Here is a 23272-nt window from a genome sequence, read left to right as displayed (position 1 = left end):
CAACAATGAACATTACCGTATGCCAAAAAGTAAAGCTATTTGCACCACTGACTGCATGGCAGAAGAAAAATCTCTTACCAGATCACTGACAAGTGGAATTGGCTTTTTTTTGCGTAGATCGGGCATGCTGTCAATGCCATAGAGACCACCTGCAGGCCTGGAGATTCAGGAGGAAAAAAAAGGATTAAGAATCCCAAGAGCTGTGATAGACAGTAAACAGGTGACCAAAATGCTTCCTTAGGTCATTAGCCTCTTTGCTAATGTAATAGTTAATGAGGAAGAATCAGTTCACATAAAGCAAAGTCAGCAAGAACTGAGATGACACTTCAGAAAGAATAAAAATACAACATAAATATACAGTATCAATTAAGTATATATCATTTGCACATGTAAACATCTAGATGTTTATGCCCCACATCAGTGGGTGGGAGGGAGCCAGTCAAAGTGGCTCAGCCCAGAGCCAGGAAACTGCTGTCATCAGGCTGCAGGCCAGAGCATCCTAACCCTCAAGCTCTATATAATTATTAGAGGGAAAACCTGACATCAGAGGAGGAAGGAGAAGACTATTTTTGTTTTTATAAAAGTGCCCATCCCTGCTGCTCGGCAGTTGAAGTCATTCAGGACGCTATGGACAAGAGCTGCCATTTGCTGGTGGAAGTGGTGGAGGAGCAACAGTGCCTCCAGCCCAGCAACACTCCGAATCTACAGAAATAAGACGTGATAGTCTCCTTATTTCCTGATAAGCCAGACTGAATTACTGTATATGTAAGGGACAACAGGGAATCTGTCTTCTGTGGTCAAGCAGGACCTACTCACATCCCTTTTCAGTAAAGCCAAAAAGTCAAGTAACAGAAAAGACTAGAAAAAGACTACTGATGTCCAAATCCACATAACAGCAGACAATGATAGTGTGATAGGTTGGGGAAGGATGTTACTGCACAGCTTAGCACAAGGCTGTGTCAAAAGATGGAAAGACATATATATAGTAACATGTCATGGTGCTGTAGTGGTGAAACTGACTTTTCTGACTGTGCGTAGGTGGGTGACACATCTGATCCATGGCTGAGCTGCCAGCTGCTGCCAGATAAATAAGTCTGGTGAGAAGGTGAGCAACACGAACCTCGCCTCTGCATGCAACATCAGGCTTATGTACGCTGCTCATTGTTCTTTATGCTCCTACATAATGAATCAAACCCATTCACAGCCTGCAATGCCACTCTGCCAGCAAAATGTGACAGTAAATACTGCAGCTGGGAGCAGGAGACTAACTCAGGCATGAAAAAGCTGCAGACTTATTTCAGTTAGTTTAAGCTGCTGAAGTCCCTTACAAAGAACAAAAAAAAGGGGTTCTGTAGTTCTGGAAATCCCTACAGCAAGGCCACATGGTGTTTTTACTAAAAGCTATCCTCATTTCCAGCATACAGCTACAGGAAAAAAAAAAAAACTTTTGCTCAAGTTACACTGCAATAATCCCCTCTAGCTTAAAATAGAAAAATCTGACCCAAATCAGCAAATAATAAATATATGCATAAGAACTCGGCAGTCTTGCTGAGATCAAACACGAGTTTTATCTGCTGCTCTAGTGCTACAAAACGCTCTCTGATCCTCGCTATACCTTTCTGGAGTGAAACAGGTGTCACCGATGACTATTTAGATGATGTCAAGAACTCAAGAGTTATCTAAATCACAGTTTAATCTAATGCTGCCCTTCAGATAAAAAAAATTGGGTCAAATCACCAGAACAATGGAAGTATCTCAAAAATACAAAGGAGAGCCTGTAAGAAAAGCTATGACAAAATAGTCACAAATAAAAATGCAGAGTCAGTGCCACCGCTAAACTTAACAGTGTAGCTGCGAAATAATAATTCTTTTCTACAGGACTTCCAGACACATTTCTTGTTGGTTTTGTTTTCTTTTCTAATTCAATTGAAAGGAAACTGTGACAGTAGTGTTTCCTAGGGGAAAAAAATAACACCGAAGATGTAAGTTTTGTAAATTCAAGATGAGCCTAAGCAGGTTATTGCACCTGAGAAAACTGTAGTTACAAACCCAGCTTGCTGCAAAATATTTATGCCAGACTACTGCTTTTCCAGCAGTAAAATAAGGTAATAGCTTATGAGACACCCCAGCAGAGGAGAATAATGTTTGAAAGGTGCATGCATTTTCCACTGCAGAGAAGGATCCTGATATCTAGCTTGCTAGTCTTATGCTCAGACACCTTGCTTTTTGCTTGTTAATTAATAATAATAATTAATAATAGTAATATCAGCAACGATTCTTAATTTATAATGTTTTAAATTTTAATTTCTAATTTTTAACTTACATTGTCAGCTATCCCAGTCTCTCTGTTCTAGCACAGTCTCTCTACATTGTTTAACAAAGCCACAGAGTTTGCACAGACAGAAGTACTGATTGTGCTTCAAATATGTACACCATGGATTCATATGGAATGGGGTAACTCTCCTCTGCAAGTACATAACATTTATAGTATCATCATGGAGTGCTGTACTGGGGACTGAATAGCATCTCTGTGTGAGAACGTGATTTGCACTACTAAATAAAATACACAGCATTATGCTAAAACTGTAAATAGCTTTTAGCATGTATTCATCACTTAATATGACCTTTATCATACAGGTTCTTATATTAAATCTTGAAAATTAACAGAGCAAAGATTGCTTGTGATGACAGAAGATGTCTGCTTCCCTCAAAGGACAGAACTTCACCAGTCTTCTTAGGAAAGAACAACTCTGAACCAAAGAGCTTTAATGTATGTTGTGACTAATAAATCCACAGAACGTCTTACAGTGGAACTAAAGGTTTGCCTCCCATCCCTTGCATGCAGGGGTAGAGTGAGTAAGTGCCACTTTTGTCAAAACTCCATTAGCCTGTTTATTTCATTATATCTCACATAGAAGGTTAAAACTTACAGACCAGAGCAAACATGGCCTGACAAAACTAGAACTGATAAAACTATCATTAAGTATTTCAGGAGTGCAGTTGTGCTTATCTTTCAGGCTAGGTAATAATTTTTGTGAGATCAAACCAGTAAACTCAGCACTCTGGCTCCCTGTTAAAGCAGGAAAAGCTGCTGTTTATAGTTAGCATAAATCACTGTCTCCTGCTCCTGCTAATTGCCAGTTCTCCAGCAAAATCTTGGGCTCCTTAAGAAAGCATGGGGTTGCTAGGCAGCTCCAGGCATCTGCAGGTGTGGAGGAAGCTTTGTGGGAATACCAGCATCACAGAACAAAGATTCCAAAAGCAGAAAACCATATAATGAAGCCTCTGATTTAACCTGCATTTTATTAGGAAAGCTTACTTCAGTAGTACAGGAATTAAGTTGTGCGTGTAGCAAGCCAAGCTCTTGCTGAGATATCAGGACAAATCTGCTGCTACATCAGCTCCTAATGAGTGCACCACCACTGAAGCGTATCGCTGTAATCACATACACTGCACATAACCCAGCAGCTTGGAAAAAATGTCGCTCTTTTTTTCCAGGGAGGATGCTAGGGAAGCTACCATGCTGGCATCTATTATGCAGAGTATCATGCTGAAATTACATGCAATCAGAATTTGTCTGCTTCATTTGCTGTGACTACTGTGTGTTGCAGAAAGAACATCATCTCACTCTCACCTGTTTAAAAGAGGCATGATTATCACTGTTTTACAAATGGCAGGCTACTCTAGTTTTGCAGTTTTGACTGCTACAATGACCACAGAAATAGCTGCAAAGACAGAAGACTTCCTAAAGATACTTTTTTTTTTTGTTGATTTTTCTCTTTTTCTTCTCCTAAGAGCAAAAGACACAGCAGCTTTCCTGAGCAACACCACCTTGAACCAGTCACAGCTACCACTAGAGAAAAGACCGTAGGGTTTAGCAAGCACTGTTTAATACTGTTGCCATAAGCACTTGCCCCCATCATACTAGAAAGTAAACATGGCATCTAAAACCTTAACCACAAATCTCCTGAAGAGCTGCACAGCCCACCTCAAATTGTTTAAGAGGAAACTACAACACACGGAGGCAGTCTGGCCCTGAGTGAGGCATGGCTATCTGATTAACTTTGCAAATAGCAATTGAAAACATTACAAGCGCTGCTTCCACCTAAATTAATCTGGAGACCTGCCCTGTTACCATAAGCAAAGAAAAACAAGGACTCAAAACAGCACTTACCCTCCTTTGAGCCAGGGTGGTTTTGAGGGATCAGCCTCATCTTGACCCTTAAATGGGAGAAGGCAAAAACACAATTTTAAATTAGCTCCTGGAAACACCAGAAGAGGCATTCAGATTATATGCTGAGAAAAGGATAACAGAACACACAGCATGCAGCAAATGCATACTGACAGTCATTCAAGCACCTCCGATGATCATACAGACACAGCCAGGACCAGAAGAGCCTGTTCAGTGCACCTCCTCTTTCCAAATGGAGCCTTGAACACCATCTCTTTCTTCTTTTTTTTTCTTTAATTCAACAAAATCATGAGTTATCGTAGAGCCCCTGTATTGTAAGCCACCACTTACATGAACATGGTCATAATGAAAACACAATAAATTGAAAGCGCCTTTACAAAATGCACACACAATTGAGCAATGTATTTTCTGCAAGCACTTACGGACTTTGTTCATGCTCAAATGTTAAGACTCCTCAGCCCCCTAAGCCAGATGGTCCCATTACTTGACCCATTCAAATGCAACTATTTAATTTCCAGCAACTGACAAGCAAGAGCCATTGCTTGCAAGATGGCTGCAGGCAGACGGTCATCTCTTGGTATGAAGAAAGCCACCACATGCAGCAACATGAAGATGCACATTCATGAATTCAAACCATGTCCTATGTTGTCAGAGGAGCATATTTATAGAGTGATGTTTTGGAAATCTTCCATAGACTGATTAGAGTGGTATCTTTCAGGAAATAATCTGTACTTACATAGAAGATAAAAGAACCCAGCTCTAAAAGATTCATTTTTTTGTCCCATGCTTTGGGTGAGCTGTGCAACTTCACATTGTTAACAGGTGTCGGAGGAGATTTCCCAAGAAAAACAGAAATAACCAAGAAAAACAAGTTTTCTGTTTGAGGTCTCCATTTCCACATCATCAAAAGCCCAATCTCCATATTCTTTACTCCCAGAACTCCGAAGCCCCGACAGATCTGAAGGTTATGTATTTTTATTTATTTTAAACAGGCATGAACAACATGGTGTTATCCATAATTCAGTGTGTTCAGGCCCGCAGTGTCTGCAGGAGCTCAGACTCGTAGTGCAGCACTGGGGCACACTTCTTGCACACCCAGAGCTGTGCACTGTGCTCCTGCAGGTAGTGCTGTGCTCCACGTTTCTCCAAGCTGTGCTCTCAAAACCTGGAACCTACACTTCCTATGGTCTGTTGTCAGAGGAGTGGATTTCATGGAGAAAACACAAGTAGATCCTTCAGAGCACAGAAGGGCAGACATTCCTAATTTTGCCTTTGAGCATCTGGAAGAGTCTTTAACTAGAGAGTCATAAAAAGGAGCCAAACTTAACACTGGACTGAGCTTGACACCGGTGTTCAGCTGAAGCAGGTCTATTGTCCTGAATGACTGAGAATGGCAAACATGTCTAGCAACACACACTGGCAAAAGGAATTGGAGTTAACAGAGGTCTTCAGTCAGTCACAGTTTATATGAGAAATTCCAAGCAGTCAAATTAATAGATCACAAATAGCAGAGGCAATATTGCAGCTTTGAGACCACAGGAGTACCAAGAACTCTTCTCTGCTTTAAAAAATACATAAAGGTCCAGGGAAAGCTTTGTTAATCTGAGCAACAATCATTTCCTACAGGCAGCTGAGAGTCAACGGAGAATGGCAGAGCCCACAGATGTGGGCAAGGGCAGAAAGCATGGTCAGCAAACAAACCTCCATCACCCGGATTTTGATAAACGCAACATAAAAAATCATGGGAGTCCACATAAACTGCACTTCTGCTTATTTATCTTCATTAGTTTTGCCAAGTATTTTAGACATTTCAACAGAAAGGAAATGAGAAGAAGAACTTGTATGCGGCTGAGATTAAAAAGCACCAAGGTAAAACAGTAAGAAACAAATAAGGAGCTTTTTAGTAGATGATAATACTGAGTTGGGAGCAAATTAGGCGGTGGTTGTGTGGAAACAGGAGTTACCTCCAAATGAAAACAAAGAGGTTAATTTGCATCAGGCAGCATTCTTCCTGAGCAAACACCAGAGAATCAGCACCTGACATCTATCAAACAAGGGCCAGTGCCTTAAGTTTGGAGAAAAGCCAATGCAGTTAAGGTGTGGGGGAAGAAAGGAAATGTGAGCCAAACTAGCTTAGGCTCATTATTGGCTTCAACAGCTTGAAAGGCTTCAGAGCAAACACGAAGAAAAGAATGGAGATAAACAGAAAACAGGAAAAAGCGTCATACTGAGTATATGAGTTTTTGTTTAACAAAGCTTTTTTTTTTTTAAACTGTACAAAGGATTACCAACCAAACTTTCACTTCAACAAACATGCTTTGATGGGATGACATGACATAACTAAGGCTGGATAAGCTGAACAGGAGTAGGGGAACTTTAATGAGGGTAAATAAGCAACTAGCTGAGCCAGCCGTGGACAGTGCAGGATGAAAACTGGTGGGAGTAAGCAGGATCTGCTGATGACAAACATGGGAGTATTACCAATACAGAACAGAACTCAGACCCTGATGGGAAAAAAAATGATGATGCTGAAGATTGCAACAACAGAGGATTAAAGAAAGTAGAAATGCCAAGGTCAAAGTCCCATAAACTGCCACAAGTTTATGGCTTCCAAGCAGATTCTCAACGCAAGAACAGCAGGTGATAGCAGACTCGAGTCACAGTCATCACACTGTGGCCATGAGCCACTGTGATACAGCCATGTAAGGAGAGAACATCATCATCTATAGACAGTATCCACTGAAATGTCTCCACAGAAATAAAAGCATAAATACCACTGCACAGTTCTGGCAAGACTCCTCTAGAAAGGCATGAATAATCTTATTCTTCACGTAGGAAAATGGTAAAACCAATGTGAGGGTGCAAAGAATGCTATAAGGAGGACTAAGACACACCTCTCACTCTAAAAAATGAAGCTTTTTCTATGTTTATTCAGTAGAGGGGAAAATATACGTGCACAGAAGAAGAACTGAGGCTAAATATAAATGGAGAATGAAAGTCAGGTACCCAATCGTGACAGTTCTGCAGTAGCCTTTAAAAAGAGATGTAGACACCAAATCTAAGCATTTTTAAAGAAAGAAGTGAGGTTGCTCAAATAGGAGGTTATAGCCATATTACATGTTGCCAAAGAGCACTGAGAAGTCCTCTGAAGTCCCCTGTAGCAGTGACATATGTAGCTGAAGAACCAGAGGCTGCATTACCTACAAGTGTTAGGTAAACAGGCACCTCCAGGAGTGCCAGTTAAACAAGTACTTTGATAGTTTATATCCTTGTTGTGCACGGGAACATTTCATACATTCCTCTTCACTTGAAGGCAGATGGTAATGTTGTTCATGTGGAAGTGCTGTGGTAGGGGAGTTTCCCATCCTATGAAGGCAGCACTTGCTTCAGCACACAGGAAGGTTCCAGGAGCTGCTCTGGGTCTTTTCACCAGCCACAGATCTGCTCAAGTCTGCCCCAAGACAACAGGCTGAGAGCCTAGGCAAGCAGAGGAAACAATGGGCAGATGCAAAGAACATCTGGATCCACTGTAAGAGCTTTTAACACTGTCCTTCTCATAACAAAGGGAAAGGCCATGTCAGCACATGTAACATCTGAACATCCACAGATCACAAAGCTGGTTTTTACCTGGTGTCTTCTTTGCTTCTCTACGCAGCTGTTACTTGAACTCTTTTTGAAAGCAACACCAACGTGGATCTCACCTATTTTTTATCTAATCTCCTGTAAATGCATCAAGAACCACTAAAAAGATGGAAGTGACAAACTTAAACAAAACAGTCCATCGCCTCTCTGCCCAGTTTTTGTATTTCTGATGCTGATAGATGATAATTTTACATCCACTGTCCAACAAATATCAGCCTGTCACTCCAGTAATGTAGGATGCTAATTCAGAACAAAGGATGCTTCAACCAGCTGCTGAAAGGTCTCCAAGTAATTAAAGTCTCCTCCCAACCAAGAGCTGTTTACCAAAATCACGCTGGTGACAGTAGCACAAATTTAATACCGTGGGCTAAAAACAGACAAGATCATTTGAGTCACAGCATTCAGTCATAGAGAATACAATCCTTAGTGAGGCCTAAAAAGTCACTCAAAAGGAGTTCTGCTTATTCAGGAAAAGCAGTAGATACGATTACAAGTAATCTGATAAGCTATTTAACGAAGTTGAAATATGTAAGTCTTGCAATTTATCTCATACAAAGGAAAATGTTTCAGTGAGAGAACAAACTTCTTCTGTCTTCAAACAGACAGAAGCAGAGTGAAAATAAAATCACAGAGTTGTCTTTGTGGGAGAACATCCCCAGATCTGCTAGCAAACCCCCAGACCACATAAAAGTTTCAACTTGCATGTTTCCATCTCATTTAAGTACTGTGCCCAGCACACTGTTCTCTTACAAAAAGAAAGATGTAGAGTATGGAAAGCTGCATAGCAGGGGAAATAAATAAATAAATAAATAAATAAATAAATAAATAAATAAATAAATGAAATCAGCAGAGATTTTGTATTTGTTTTTTAAAATCATCCTAACTTGTTTTTAAATACCAATGCTTGGTTATTGAAACTCAAGTACCTAAATTTAGCTGTAGATAAATCTGAATCGGGCTATAACAAGTAGCAACTGTTTCAATGTCTAAATTAAACTTCTAGTCATGCCTAATTAGATCCTTTCTTCAAGGGTATCAGCAGAATCAGACGAAGCTAAATCATCCCAATTAAACTAGTCAGTCTTGTAGCTAAATGTCTTTATTGATTCAAGCATGCTGCATTTTACGTGGATCCAAAGCTGCAACAAGCAAAAGGATTATTTTGAAATCACGATATCCAGAACAGCATTGATTCAGAAAACCATTTAAAGTCCACAGAGGAAGCTCCTTCCACCTGATGAATCTGCTAGTACCAGTTTCCCACATAGAAGATGAGGTGCCTAAAGGAGACTGCAGTGTTTTTTGCTCCAAAGCCAGAAGACAGAACCTGACACCAATTGCACATATCTCTGCAATTCCAAGAAAGCATGAATGGATGGACATTGGCCAGTAAAAATGAAGCAAGTCTCTTGATATGTCAGCCAATAAAGCTTAGAAATGAAAGTTCATCAAACTCAATGGATAAGGTTTATATGGAAGCCAAAAAGCTGCACAGTGTTGATCTACCCCAGGAAGGTAATTCAGCCTGATTCATAAAGCTAAGGAAGAAACAGAAGCACAGCGGGCACCTCGCCCATGTTGTGTAACTTCAAGAAAATAAAGATGTAAACTGAGAATTCAACAGAGAGAAATTTCTCTACGTGAGGTACAGCTGCAAACAGAAACAACAGAAATACACAGCAGTCAATGAAACATTCTGCAGATGCTCCTAGGAGGAAAGAGTTACCTGCTACCCACAGACTGCCCATGATGAGCAGACAGGCAACAAGTCTATGACTGGAGAGGCAGTTTACACCTACACCTGATAATTAGACAGTTGCCTAATTATCTGGTATTAGCTGATAAGGCAGCTAACATCTACCTCTGAGCATTGCCCTGATCAAAGCGCAGCACAGAGCTCAAACAGCACCTCCCAGTACCCACAGTCACACTTAACTGCGGTATTAGAGCCCATCATGGCACTTTTGACTTTGATTGCTGCAAGTGCACGAAATGGTTACAGATGGAATGAAACAATGCAACTGATTTTAAAAAAAAAAAAAAAAAGAGGAAATGCTTGCTTTGAAGAAATTTCATAGAGAGTAAGACTAGAAAATACGAAATAATTTGTACTGTGCTAACGGTGCCTCTGCACACCACACACACCCCCCAGAGAACCAACTTGAAGCATTGGCGTTTTCTCTTTGTACAAAGTCCTACGCACTGAACAGACTCTGAGCTCACACACAGTGTTAACATTGCTTCCAGCAACCATAACATGCTAAACCGAATGCCAGGGCCTCAGCTGGAGCAATCAATTACATGGAGACAAGGCATGCACACAGAGGAATTTCAGAAAGAGATGCTGGTTAGAAGGGACAACATGTACAACCTGGAGTTCTCCTCTACCTCCTTCTGTGAAGAAAAAAGAAGAGAAGAAGGAGAGGAAGAAAAGTTAATAGATCAGATTGCTGCCATGAGCCCAATAAAGTGATTTCGGGGAAGACATTTGCTGCAAATCAATACAACATCTGTGCAGCACAGAGTTTTGTGCTGTGCTTCCTGGGACATTCAACAGTTAATCTCTATCAACCACTCTCAAATTAAACCGTGATCAATTTCACCCATAACTGCACATGCATTAGAACATATGGTTTTGAGAGCCAGTTTTTGCAGAGTTACGGTTCTTGTTCAGTTAATAAAACTCAAGAATAATCTTAATACAGAATTAGAGATGCCATTTATCACACTTGAGAGGGAACCTGTATTTATTACAAAGTGGAACAGGTTTGCTCTCCCTGCATCTACAGAACATAAGCAATTTGTATTTGAAGCATCCCCGTTCCTTCCCCCCTCGCCCCCTGTACATTTTGCCTGTTATGAGGAAGCTGGCAGCTCCCACTGAAGACATTTTGCTTTTGCAAATACCATAAAGCAAGGAGATATGTTATAAATGTAGGAAATTCTCCTCTGAGAAAGAAAACAAACAAAACAACAACAACAAAAAAACCACCGAGGCTTCCTGCACTAAATCTCATGTTTATGGATAGGCAACTTCAGGGACATTAGAGTCATACTAAAACTTCTGGTAGAGACATGTTATCTAAGATTTCCAACCAGATAACTCCATATCTGCACAGAAGATTCATATTACTCAGCTGCTAATGAAAGATGGAGGAGAAGGAATGACTTAATGGCAAGATGGGCCACTCCAACTGGTTTGAAAGCTGAAATAAGTTTTCAAAGTCACTCCCCGTATGGGTGTAATTACACACAAGCAATCACCAAGATAGGAAAACAGAGAAGCTATTTTAACTCAATCACTAAGGAGAAATCAAATTACTTCAGCAAATGAAGTGCTGGATTTTAGCCAGAATAAAAGGCTTATTTTCCACCTTGCTTGCATGGATCCTCAACAAGAGAAGCTCTTTTCAGTGGTGTCCAGTGCCACAACAACGGGCACAGACTGGAACACGGGAGATCCTTCTGATCAACAGGTAGCATTTCTTTGTTGTCCGGATGATGGAGCATTGACACAGAGAGACTGTGGAGTCTCCTCCTTGGAGACCTTGAGAAGATGCCTGGACGTGGTGCTGCCGGGCATCCTGTTCAGGTATTCCTGCTGGAGCAGGGGCTGAAGCATAGGGGCATAAAGGTCCTACCAACCCCAGATATTTGGGGATTCTGTGAAAGCCCCTGGACCACCGTGCAGGCCTCTTGCTTGTGAACTAAGGGAGGAAAACATTCTCGCAAGGCAACCCCAGTTCCACTTCCAGTCCTTTCTTTTCCCTTCAAAGCCCTTTGAATTCAAGCCTCTTCTGACTTGGTCCTTTCAGTTGTCTCATTTCCAAAGGTAGATCCAGACTTCCCTCATTGCTGGTTTTTATCTCCTTTGCTTCTGAACCAGATTCCTTCCTCTGGTCTCCTGAGCCACTGAAGTTTCTGAGTGCAGAAGAGCTGAAATTGTTGCACTCCTGAGACTGCCAAGGCACAGTTGTGCTGAGCAGGGAAAATCCAACATCAGTCCCTGGCTGGAAAACACCCAGGACAAATGGAGTGCAACAGCTCAACTGTAGCAAGCCATCAGTGTGCATCTGTAAACTACTCGTCTTCTTAAGGCACTTGGGGTTGGTTTTCTACAGACAAACACAGACGGACCGCTGTCAAACTTACAGGTCTGACAGTGCTGGAGCTTCTCTAATATGTCAAGCTTATTTTGAAACAAGCTGAGTAACAAATCTTGCATTCATTTTGGGAAATGCTGAATTATTTTGCCTCTGATAACATCTCCTTACAGGAGGTGTGCTCACACCACCATTACCAGCAGCTACATTGATTAAACCCCAATAAAGGCATTCCTTCATCATTTCACTTCTGAGCATCCAATTGCTATTTCAGGGCAGGTTTGGCAGTGATTTTCTTGGTTGCTATTCTGTTGTTGCCATTTCATTTTGTTGTGTCATTTATTTCTTTACAAACATAAAGTTCAACCATCTTCATCTCCTTGGTTTTTTTTTCCTCCAAGTTAAAGCTTTGAAAATTTGCTCATGTAGCCAAGGGAACTTTTTCTTCCAAATTAACTACCTGCATGCATTTGCTGACTATTCTGATAATTTGCATCTGCCTACAGCTATAAATAAGGTAAACCTTTATACCAGTGCATCATCTCTGATTCACCGAAACATGCAGACATACTAACACCTTCAAAGTTGTTATTTGCACCTTTGCTGCAGACAACTGCCAAACACAATTAATGAAATACCTTGAACTGACCATTCAAACAGGTACAAGTAACATATCGGTTCAGGCTCACAACTAGAAAGCCAGCAGGCAAAACTGGGTTTTCAGAGGTACTGACCCAGGAATTTAAAAGCACATTAACAAGAAATTATACCCTTAAGTAAAGTATGTACAGACACCTGCAACTGGAAAAAAGAGAAAAAAAAAAAAAAAAAACACAGAAAAAAACCACACAACCATACAATTAACTCATTCACTGCATTCTGAGTATGGTGCTTTTTCCAAGGGAAGAAAGTAAGCGCTTCGTTCAAGCTTATTTCACGTTGAGTGCAACAACTAAAAACGAAAATTAACAAATATATAAAATTGTTGCTTCGTTTTAACAGAAAATGCTTGCCAAAACTGAAAGTCTGTATGATTAATTTTGACCAGCTCTGCAGCCCTTGGCAAAACTGTCATCTCCTCCCCTAACTCCAGCTCCTGCCGAGTGATGTCCCTATACCTCCCCTTTTCTGCTCCCAGCCCCCCTGCCTTGCCGTGATGGTCAGGATGCTTTGTTTACTGGCATCCCTTCCAGGCTTCCTCCCAAGTGCTCTCCCTGTTCTCATCCTTTGATCCTGGTTGTTTTTTCCCCTGCTACTCTTAATTTCTTTGGATTCCTCTGGTCTCTCTTCCTGCATCATTATTTCATTCTATACATATTGTTGTAACTTTAGCTGCCATACCTACCATACAGAAATACCTTTACTAGAAAGGCACACAAATATCAACTCTTTTGATGCATTAATTACTATAGAGGAAGATGGAGCAGGGGAGACTCAGGATGCCAATCTGTGCTGGAGCCAGATTTAAGAAACCAGCTGTGATCTCCTTCCTCCCCACTGCTTTGGTTATCTCGTGAACATGCCTGTAATGCTCAAACAGCAGAGACGAGCAGCCTCCTCTCACAGGCAGTGAAGCCTCAGAAATAAGTTATTACTGTATTTTGTTGCAATGTGGCAAAATCTAACCCAAACCACTGCCTGTTCCCCTGGTCCTAACATCAAAACTTACATCCAGGATTTAAGCACAATGAAACACTACCAAAGGGGAGGGGGAGCAAAGAAAAAATATATATTTCTGAATGCAAAAAAAAAAAAAAAAGAAAACACCTTCATTTTCACATTTACTTTTATACTTGAGTAATTCAAATATTTCCTTGAAAAAAACAGAAATAGGTGTACATCAGTGCCAAGCCAGCTAACAAATCCTAGTGTTCTGCTCATTAAAAGGCTGTTGTTCAAACTCGCTTCACAATAGGGACCTCAAACAAAATAAGAGAGCAAAGAGCTCATTGAAGGCTCCATGCTCTGCATAACTGAGAAGGTCGCTAGTGCATAAGTCAAATACAGACTGACAGATCTTTTCTTCACCAAAAGCACAATCACTGGGAAAAAAACAAAACAAAACACTTAGGGTGAGACAACTTTCACTGATTACTCTGACTAGCTTTCATGATTGCAAGGAGAAAACTGAATAAAATATGGGATGAAGGGAGGATTTCAAGCTGTAGCTCCAGTTCATACTAGTCTTGAAACCATCAACCCTCTTTCCTTAACTGTGCAGTGATTTGGACAGAGACATCACTGAGAAAGTTGTCTTATTGCCAGGAGAGGGAGTGGGCAGATGGACCTACACTCCAACATTAGATTTGGTTTCACTAAACCAAAGCCTATCAACACTCAGCTCATCAGAGCACATCAGCCATTTCCATCTCCCATGTCCTCAGGAACTGGTTAACCACCACAGCTCCAATGCTGTATCATTCTGTTGTGGTCAAACATTTCCTTCTCTCTGCTGGCAGTAAGGGATTTAGTTCCACACATGGAATACAACTCATCTCATGGACAAGCTAAAGAAACAGCATCAAATACAGGTCTTGATTTTTATTTTTAAAATTATTTTTTATTTTTAAAGTTTCTACTGGGCAAACATCAAGCAGAGATTAAACACTGAGAACTCCCACTTCGTGGTGTAGCCACTTGAAGTCTGGAACCACTCAACTCCTGAAACTGCACATCCAGCTACTTTTAGCTCAAACGCACACTTAGTTATCACATCTTAACTAATATATTTAACAAGGAACCAAGTCACGAATTATGATGAAAAATCCTAACACCTGCTATTCCAAAGATGCATTGCAAATCTTTCCTCCCCCACTTCTCTCACAAAAAAAAAAAAAAAAAAAAAAAAAAAAAAAAAAAAAAAAAAATTGAGACTCACTAATTTGCATTCCAATACGTTGTACCATCAATTTAGGGTTTGTTTTTTTTGTTGTTGTTTGATTGTTTGGGGGGGGTGGGGGGGGAAGGAGAGGGCTTGTTAATGCTTGTTAACTAATGGTTAGTGCATGCACTAGCCTTCATCATTTTCTCCTAATTCCTACAGTTGTTCACCTGCAGAGTGAGATATTGATTACTGGCTACACAAATACCAGGTACGGACATCTCCTTAAAAACATTGTTTTGGTTTACCTGAATTTGTCTCCTCAGCAGAATTCCAGCTTCCTTCCTGTGCTAATTCTTTTATGAGTCTCCTACGCATTTGTCTCTTTTCCCTCAGCACATTTTTGAAGTTGTTGATGCACTTGTTCAGGTAGATGGTCTCTGCACACACCTTTTCAAGGCTCATGGGTCTGCACTCTTTTGCTTGCTCAGGTAGAGAGTTCACATCTACTCCACTTTCATCAGGAGGTGAACGCTGCCCAGCAGGAATTTCACAGTCAGATGATGGCATCAAATGTGAAGCTGGAGGCTCGTACGGAACAGAGGAAAGACTGGAAGGGACAAATTGCATTTGAGCAGACGCTTCACTATTGGCAGTTGTGTTTGCTTGGCTCTCAGAGGACTGACTAGGAGGGGTTTCTGCAAAGTTGTCAGAGCTGCCACACATACCTGAACTCGTCAGCATAAGTGTATTGTCATCATCCATCTGTAAGCCACTATCATTTTCCAAAAGCATCTCAGAATCACTTGTCTCCAGTTTGTGAAACACCACTTGCAGAGCAGACCTGAAGTGATTAATAGCTTTCCCAAGCTTATTAGTGTAAAACTTCATGTCTACAAGATCAATGTTATCCCGGGAATGGTCAAGAAAATACTGGGAATTTTCCAGGACATCCCTAAAGACCTGATCGGTTGGATCTTGATCATTCAGGTCCATTTGAATCATATCTTTCAAGCTGTCACTACTGTCAGCCAGTTCATCCGTTGTACGGTCATAGCTAATGGTTGTCACTCCACTAGAAACATCTTCTCTTTGAGTATCGACTTTCTCCACACTGGTAAATTTGCATGGGGTATCACAGTCTATTTCAGTTTTTTCTGCAGTTATCCTCTCATCTTTACGTAGAAGTGAAGCACCATTCTCAGTGACCCTCTCAGCATCACGCTTGTGTTCGCTTCCACTGTTTGAAGCAGACACCTGACTTGCATGGCCCAAAGACTCGGATGAGCAGCAATTATTTCCATCGCTTGGCTTGGCCGAACTGGTCATCTCTGGAGAGCTTTTTGGACTTTCATGAAGAGCCTTATGAAAGTTACTCTCATACAAAGGCTGCTCATTGCAGCTTATTGTTTGTGCTTCCTTTCCAGCTTCAGATATCGAGTTGCTTTTCTTACTCAAAGCTGGCTTCTGCACAGAATCAAATCTCTCCCCTACACACTGTGTTTTTCTACTTGTGCTTTTATTCTTAACCTGGCATGAATCAGTCCGAAGGTGCTCAGCTGCATCAGCTCTCTGCGATGCATCGAGATGCACTGAATTGCAATTATTTTTCTTCAAGCCACACTGCGAAGAGACTGAATCTACTTTGTGGCTTCTCTGGCCACTTTGCCTCTTTTGCTCTTCACTGGTAGTGATTCGGACCCCTGAGCTTTGCAGAATAATAGACTTCTGTAAAATAAAGTCTCTCTGTTCACAACTGACAAGTTTCACAACTGCTGGTCTTGGTGTTAATGACTTGCCTATACCAATATCTGATCTATAAGCATCTTTTATATACTTACTGCACTGGATACCATTGAAACAGTGATACTCAGATAAGAAGCTGCAAATAAGCTCTACTGTGTTTTCACCGTCTTTTTCCGGAATCCCATAAAAATACAACACTGGTTCTTCCTTGTGTACCTCCTTGTTTGGCTCCCGAGCATGTGTACCTGAAGTTTTGGCAGTGGAACCACCTTGCAGGCCTTCTATCTCACTCAAGACAGTATCCACGCAGCTGGAGACTTCATCCACAGAGCCTTTTATCAAAGTGAGGTGCTGTCTGAGCTCTGCAATCTCTGTCTGGATGCGACTTATTCCCTGAAGCTCTTTAACAATATAATCAACCACATCTGCTGAGCGATCTCTTGACTGCCTTCTGTGACTCTTGTATGCAGCAGGCTTCTCCTGGGGAAAGCACCCTTGCCTTTCAGCTATCTCCCTCCAGCTCATTGTTATGCTCAGAGAAGAAAGGTCCTGCCCCTCAGATACTCTACTCTTTCTTTCAGAAGAGGTCTGTGTCACACCACCAATAGAATTTCTCTCCAGGTCCTTCTTGTTCTGTTGAACCGAGCACGGTATTTTTACATAGCCATCCCAGTTCAGTTCCACCTCACCAACACACACTTCATTCACGCCCTTGGTATCGTGTTGTCGATCCTGATGGAAGTCACCTCCAGCAGTGGAAAACTCAGTGCTTGCAGAGCTCCTCTTCATTCCACAAACAAACATGTCCGTTTCGATCTCTACTGGAGAGAGCTGGCAGTGGTGAGCATGGTTTGGATTCTCATCTGCTTGGCCTTGAAGAAGCCTCTTCATTTTGTCCCGTAGAAACAGCTGGAGTCTTTGCTTCCGGATTTGCTTCCTGGCCCACAGTTTTACAACAGGTTTTCTCTGCAGAAGTGCAATTTCATTTTCTTGCTTTTTCAATCTACTTCTAGCAAACATCATCAGCAGCTGCCCCTGTGTTTTTCATAGTGCTACAAGCTGCACAAGCACACATCAATCACTTCCCAATGCACAACTCACATCCAGTTTTTATTCTGTCACGAAGTAGCTACCGAAAGAGGGGAAAAAAGATTACAGTTTGGTTCAGATAGAAATAGCCAAAGTAACTTAAAAAGAGGAATTACAACAAAAAGGCATTCACAGAAAGAGGATGTACTATTTAAAGCTTACAGCCATCATCTTCATTTTGGTTGCCTCCCCAGATCAGGTCCTTCTTTGTAGAAATAATTGTCCCTCAACCCCTTTTTCTCCCAAAGAAAGTAGAAAGGAATAAAGAGCAATTCTGTGTCCATTTCCTTCAAGTACCAGGTTAGCAACTTCCAATAGGCTGAGCTTCTTGCAATGGTGGGCTATGGGACTGAATTACCCTGACTGTTATTATGGATTCTATCAATGCTCTTTTCTTTTCAGTCTACAACCCTGATCCTTTCTTCCTTCCAACCAAAGCAGAAATCAAGTTAAATTTGGCTCAGTACCAGCTATCTCACAAGAACTCCAAAAAGCGATGCAAAGTGGCAGGAAGACTGCATGACAGATTTTAAGTGTAAAACCTTTTTGCTATTTTAATCTCTTAATATTTTGATACTGAACACTGGGAAAATAAGAAAAAAAAGGAAGGGGGGGGAAAAAAAAGGAGAAAAACAACCAACCTTAAAGCTTTCAAGCTCCCAAGCTAACCTGCAGTTAAATGTGCCACACTCAGCATATGTGCAAACAGGCTGAGCTGACAGCATGAAGATTCTGCACGTCACATCTACTCCAACCCTGAAGATTTTGCCGTGGATCATTTTCTCCACTTAAATCTCTACTGTTATGAGCAAAGAAAAAATACTACGTTACCTACTTAAAACTTTCAAGCCTCTTCAACTGGTGCAGCTACAAAGCAACCCACTAACAAACAGCTTTTTCCTCTAGGAAGAAAGGCATACAGAGACCCAGACAGACATCCTCCTTAAGCCAAAGTGACTAAAGAATGCCTTCTATATCCCCCTGTTCTGTATTCCCCTGTTGCCCAACAGCCATTTACAGTAATGCCAGCATTTTGCTGTTAGTGCATTTTCATTGTGGTGAATTCTTTGTTTCCATGTTTGCTCTTTCTATTCAGGACCAAGGAAGAAGGTTGGGTTTTCTGATCTGGAGAAGACAGCACTTGTAAATAACAGTCTCTACAATCAAAGCTAATTAATGTGGTATAATAGAGGCTGCATCTGTGCTTCAGGCTTATGGCCCACCATCCAGCAACTCAACTAAGTTCTTACACCTGCCCTCAAGGAAGCTATATAAATTCCCCATTTACTCTCCTTGTCAGCATCTCAAATACATCAATCTTTAGTTTTACAAAGTGTTCAGGTTACCAGTCCATCTGTTTGTTTTGTTGTTGTTTTTTAATCTCTATCTACTCAAGAGGACTGACTTAAAAAAATACTTGCTTACATTCTTTTCTTTCACCACTGACAACATTTACCTTTCCACTTGAGTGGTTAACTGGTGATTAATGCCAAAAAACCACTTCTATGCCAACATTAAGAAGTAAACCTTAAGAGAGAAAGCAACCAAATTTAGCAGTGCCCTGGAAGAAGAGCTCTACGGCTGTGCTCTCTACCTGCGGTGCATTACAGCAGCAAGATGCTCATTTCAAGTATTTTCCAGCATATCAAACAATGTGGGCTAGAAGAAAAACTTGGATGTTTGTTCAAGGGAAGAGTTCGATGCTCCACACATGGCTTTCAAGGCACCAGAGGGACTTAATGATCATTTTAGATTTAGAAAAAAGGGAATCAATTCAAGCTGAAGTTCACTGTCGGTTCCTTTGTCTGCTGCAATGCTTGACAGCAACAGTTTGTTGTGGAGAATGCTATTTCCTGCTGAACACACTTGCAGGACCACAGGTGTTCTGAAGCAGCTCAATGCAAGCATAACAAAAGATTTCCTTTTATATATTTGTATAGATGTATGTGTATGTGTATGTGTATGAAGATGAATAAATAAATATATATACCTATACAAACTAGCGCATATATGTACATATCCACACATATCTATTTCCTCTGTTCTTCTAGTTTGGTTGTCTTAGGGTTATGCTCCTCTGCAGCACAGACAAGCAAAGTGACAATGAAAGTCAATGCAAGTTCAGCCAAAAAAGTATCTAATTTGGATGCAAATCCTTCCTGATGTCTTTCTCTTCTATAATCACTTCAAAAGTCATCCTAACACATAACAAGAAATCACGTCTTTAAATAAGGAATGTTTGCATCCTGATGACCTGCCGGATGCTACGAGCCCTCACACAAACTTTGTTCCAATTGCCTTTTTAGCAGGCATTCCTCTGCAGAACTTAAAGCTTCACTCAGCACAACCATCTCTGGGTGTGCAGAACGAGGAACAGCACCCACAGGTTCTGCTGTTTCTGCATCCTGCAACCTAAAAAGCAGCCAGGCTCAAATTAAGCAGGAGAAAGACACTGCTGGCTCTCTGAGGGTGTTTGGGTTGTCTTGTAATTCTCACGAGTACAAAAGTGATATCGTAAAGGTTTTAAATGGGGTCAAAATGATTAACCAGGTTGTCACCTGCCCCCCGGCAAAGTTCTGCAAGTATATTTGTAACAGATGAACAAGTTCAGTTTCCTCCTGACACACCGATTCATGAGCACAACTGGAGTGAAAGCACGGCACACCAGCAGCAGTGAGTGAGCAGCAAAAAAGTGAGAAATTTCAGCAAGGAATTAACTCCAGTTAGATCTTCACTAAACAACTGGGAATCAGTCATAGTTAGCATTTACAGCACCACTGAGAAGGTCAGGCTCTACAACAGAAAAGAGCTGTCTGGGCAGCATGTTGGCTTCAAGGAGTCACTGGATAAACGTGATTTACAGCGGATGCATCTCTGTAGAGCCTTTAGCATTCTCCCTGGCAGCAGAGAGCTGGTGACAGCCAAGAGGAATAACAGGGGCCCTGCCCCTTTGTATCCATCAAACTTCTGCTAAAAGGGAGCTGGGTTACTTTTTTCCCCAGTAAGGAAACACAGAGACACATTCACCCCATACTATTGTATTAGAAGGTGCTGGTACCGCAGAGCGGGCAGACTTAAAGAGATACAAAAACCAGTTCCCTATGATCCAAAAGCATTTCACAGAAGCCTGTCTGGCTATCAACTCACACCACCATAGCAATGAGTAAAGCCTTTTTGGACTGTATTATATTTATGGTATCTTCCACACACAGTGGTACTGTATTATCTATGCAAGCAATTACTATAAGAAAAGCAATAAAATGTCTTCCTACTTAATAAAGAACCTGTTAAACACAAAGAATATCACAAACCAAAATACAGGACATTCTGGGAAAAGACGTTTTGGCATTAGCAAAAGAAGGAATTCATGGCTAAGGCTGCCATAGCAACACCGCCCCAGCACACTGCATGCAGAAACATCCACTCCTTCTGTGAATATTGCAGCATTTTTAAACACATTAACTGCTGAAAGAATCCTAACAGCAGGGCTTGACAGAGACACAAAGGGTTGCAGCCAGCTTTGCTGACGTATGACTACTGGAGGTGAGCATGCAATTTTCTAATTAACATGATTAGGTTTAATTTTGGGTTGGATCATAACTCAACATGGAATTTACCGCTTGCTTCTCAGAATGCTTCTCTTTTCAAACCTCCTCCTGACTATCAACAAAAAACTAACTTTTGAGTCCAGGCAGGAATTACTGGAACAAGAAGTGACTGAGCTGAGCAATGCTGAGCGAACAACAGCAGGACTGGGAAATAAAAAGCAGTCTGCTAAACGTGTTCACCTCAGAGCACTCCTGCTAATATAAGGTTGCAGAAAACACATGAGATATATCCATGCTATTGAAAAGACTCTCGTTGCAAAGGAGAAAAGTGATTTTAAAAACAAAACAATATAAGCAAAGAAACTATTCACAGTAACCCTTTCAGAGTCTCCTCTGAGCCCTGTTGCCTGACAAGCCTGAGTCTGTGTTCTTGTTCAGATACTGCAGCACAAGCTGCAAAACTGCCTACTTGCATCCCAGCCCAGCTCATGGAACTTTCTGCAACATTCAAGTATTTCCAATGGCACTTTCCAGACTTCATCTGCACCTAAAGGCAGACTGATTTCAATAAAGCTGAGCAGAACCCTTAAATGCAGACATCGGTGAGAGCCAGCCTTCCCACCTATCATGTTTTAGAAGAACACACTTGAATTCTTTCCAGAACAGTTTGATAGATGAGAAGAAAGAACAAAAGGTCAGACTTGGCAAGTCAGTAATCCTGTGGCAGAAAAACTGATCTGGGAAACACAGCATGTTGGCTGAATGAATTGCATGGTGCTGCACCTCTCACATCAGATATCCCTTACCTTATATGGAAAGCTGTTAAACTGAAGAGAAAAAATGACTCTGAATAGTCTTTTGCTGTACCATCATGTTATCAATGTAGCTATTAAGTGAAGGGACAGTGGAATGTGACTAAGTATGAGGGCAAAAACTCACTAAAGTGCTGCAAGTGTGATCAACAGTGTAAAAAATTCTGTTGAGAAATAGCATGAAATTAAATTTGTGTAATTACAGAGTATCTCTGTGTAGTAGAGCACAGAGATCACATGACCAGCCTTAACTCCTTAATAGCTGATATGAACACCTAAAAAATAGTTAAGTCTCTCAGCTTTCTCTCAAACTGGACCAATGTTCGTCCCCCCTCTGCTGGCATTACTGCTGTGAGCACAGATGAATTGAGAAGTTCAGGCTGTTTAAGTTGAGCTCTATGGACCCCGGAGAGCACCAAGGCATCAGGCAGTGCTGCTGCTCATTGGGACATGCTCATTCCCTGTGTAGATCCAGCCTTTCATGCAGCTTTTCTGGCAAGCTTACAGTGGCACTGGCTGGCACAGCAAGGCAGCAGTTGAGCAGCAAGCAAGGTCTGATATCACCTGGGAGCCAAGCAAAGAAGACGTCCAGAGAGAGTTAAGGAACTAGAAAACATCCAAAGAGAGTTAAGGAAACAGGAGCTGACTATAGGTGCAGACAGAGGTACACGCTGGAAGCTGAAGACCAATGGAACACATAGCTCATGCTTAGACAGCAGTAAGCGAAGTCTAAAGCACCCACCCTGAGTGCTGAAACCATCCTGTGATGAGAAAATGGCAAAAAGGATAATCGACTGCTAAAAAAAGAAGGAACTGTGGCTTTTTCTGTCATTCTTATATAATATTACTTCACTCCCTGGCAGCAAATGTGAAACCTAAGCAGCTAGCTATCAGTGATTTAAGAGTAAATCGAGAAGGAATTAAGTTCAAGTAGCCTCTATTTCCAGAGTACTCCGGTAGGTTACAAAGGAGTTCTGTACAACGCTGAATCAATCAGGTATCCCCAGTAAATGACTTACACATGACACCCTAAAGCACTGTGATACAACCAGCTCTGACAGACATTCCTTAAAAAAGGTTTCTCCCAGGTTAGGATCCTCAAGACCTACATCGAGCAGATAAGGTATAAACAAGAAGCAACTTTTTGCTTAAAGGAAACAGCACCAAGAACTGAAGCACAGAGACTGGAGAATGCTGACAAGCTGGTATTCGGATCAGGACTGTAGAAAAGTCTGCTAGGGTCTGGAGAGAGGCTGCTGCACACTCAGCTGCCTTTATCAGGAGAGCAGAGACAGCACTGTTTCGGATAAGGTTCACAC

The 23272-nt window shown here is 41.3% G+C and overlaps 1 protein-coding gene across 1 annotated transcript in view; it reads right to left on the bottom strand.

The window, feature by feature from the left end:
• Window positions 1-23272, bottom strand: part of UNC13B (unc-13 homolog B) — a 199008-nt gene that overhangs the window by 86087 nt on the left and 89649 nt on the right. Inside the window, 2 exon segments of the mRNA XM_032441195.1 lie at window positions 79-157; window positions 4175-4221. Coding sequence (XP_032297086.1) covers window positions 79-157; window positions 4175-4221 — 126 coding nt within the window.

Source organism: Coturnix japonica, chromosome Z, assembly GCF_001577835.2.
Source record: "Coturnix japonica isolate 7356 chromosome Z, Coturnix japonica 2.1, whole genome shotgun sequence".
Lineage (NCBI taxonomy): Eukaryota > Metazoa > Chordata > Aves > Galliformes > Phasianidae > Coturnix > Coturnix japonica.
Note: the sequence above shows the minus strand (reverse complement) of the source record. Positions and strands in the feature narration are given on the sequence as shown.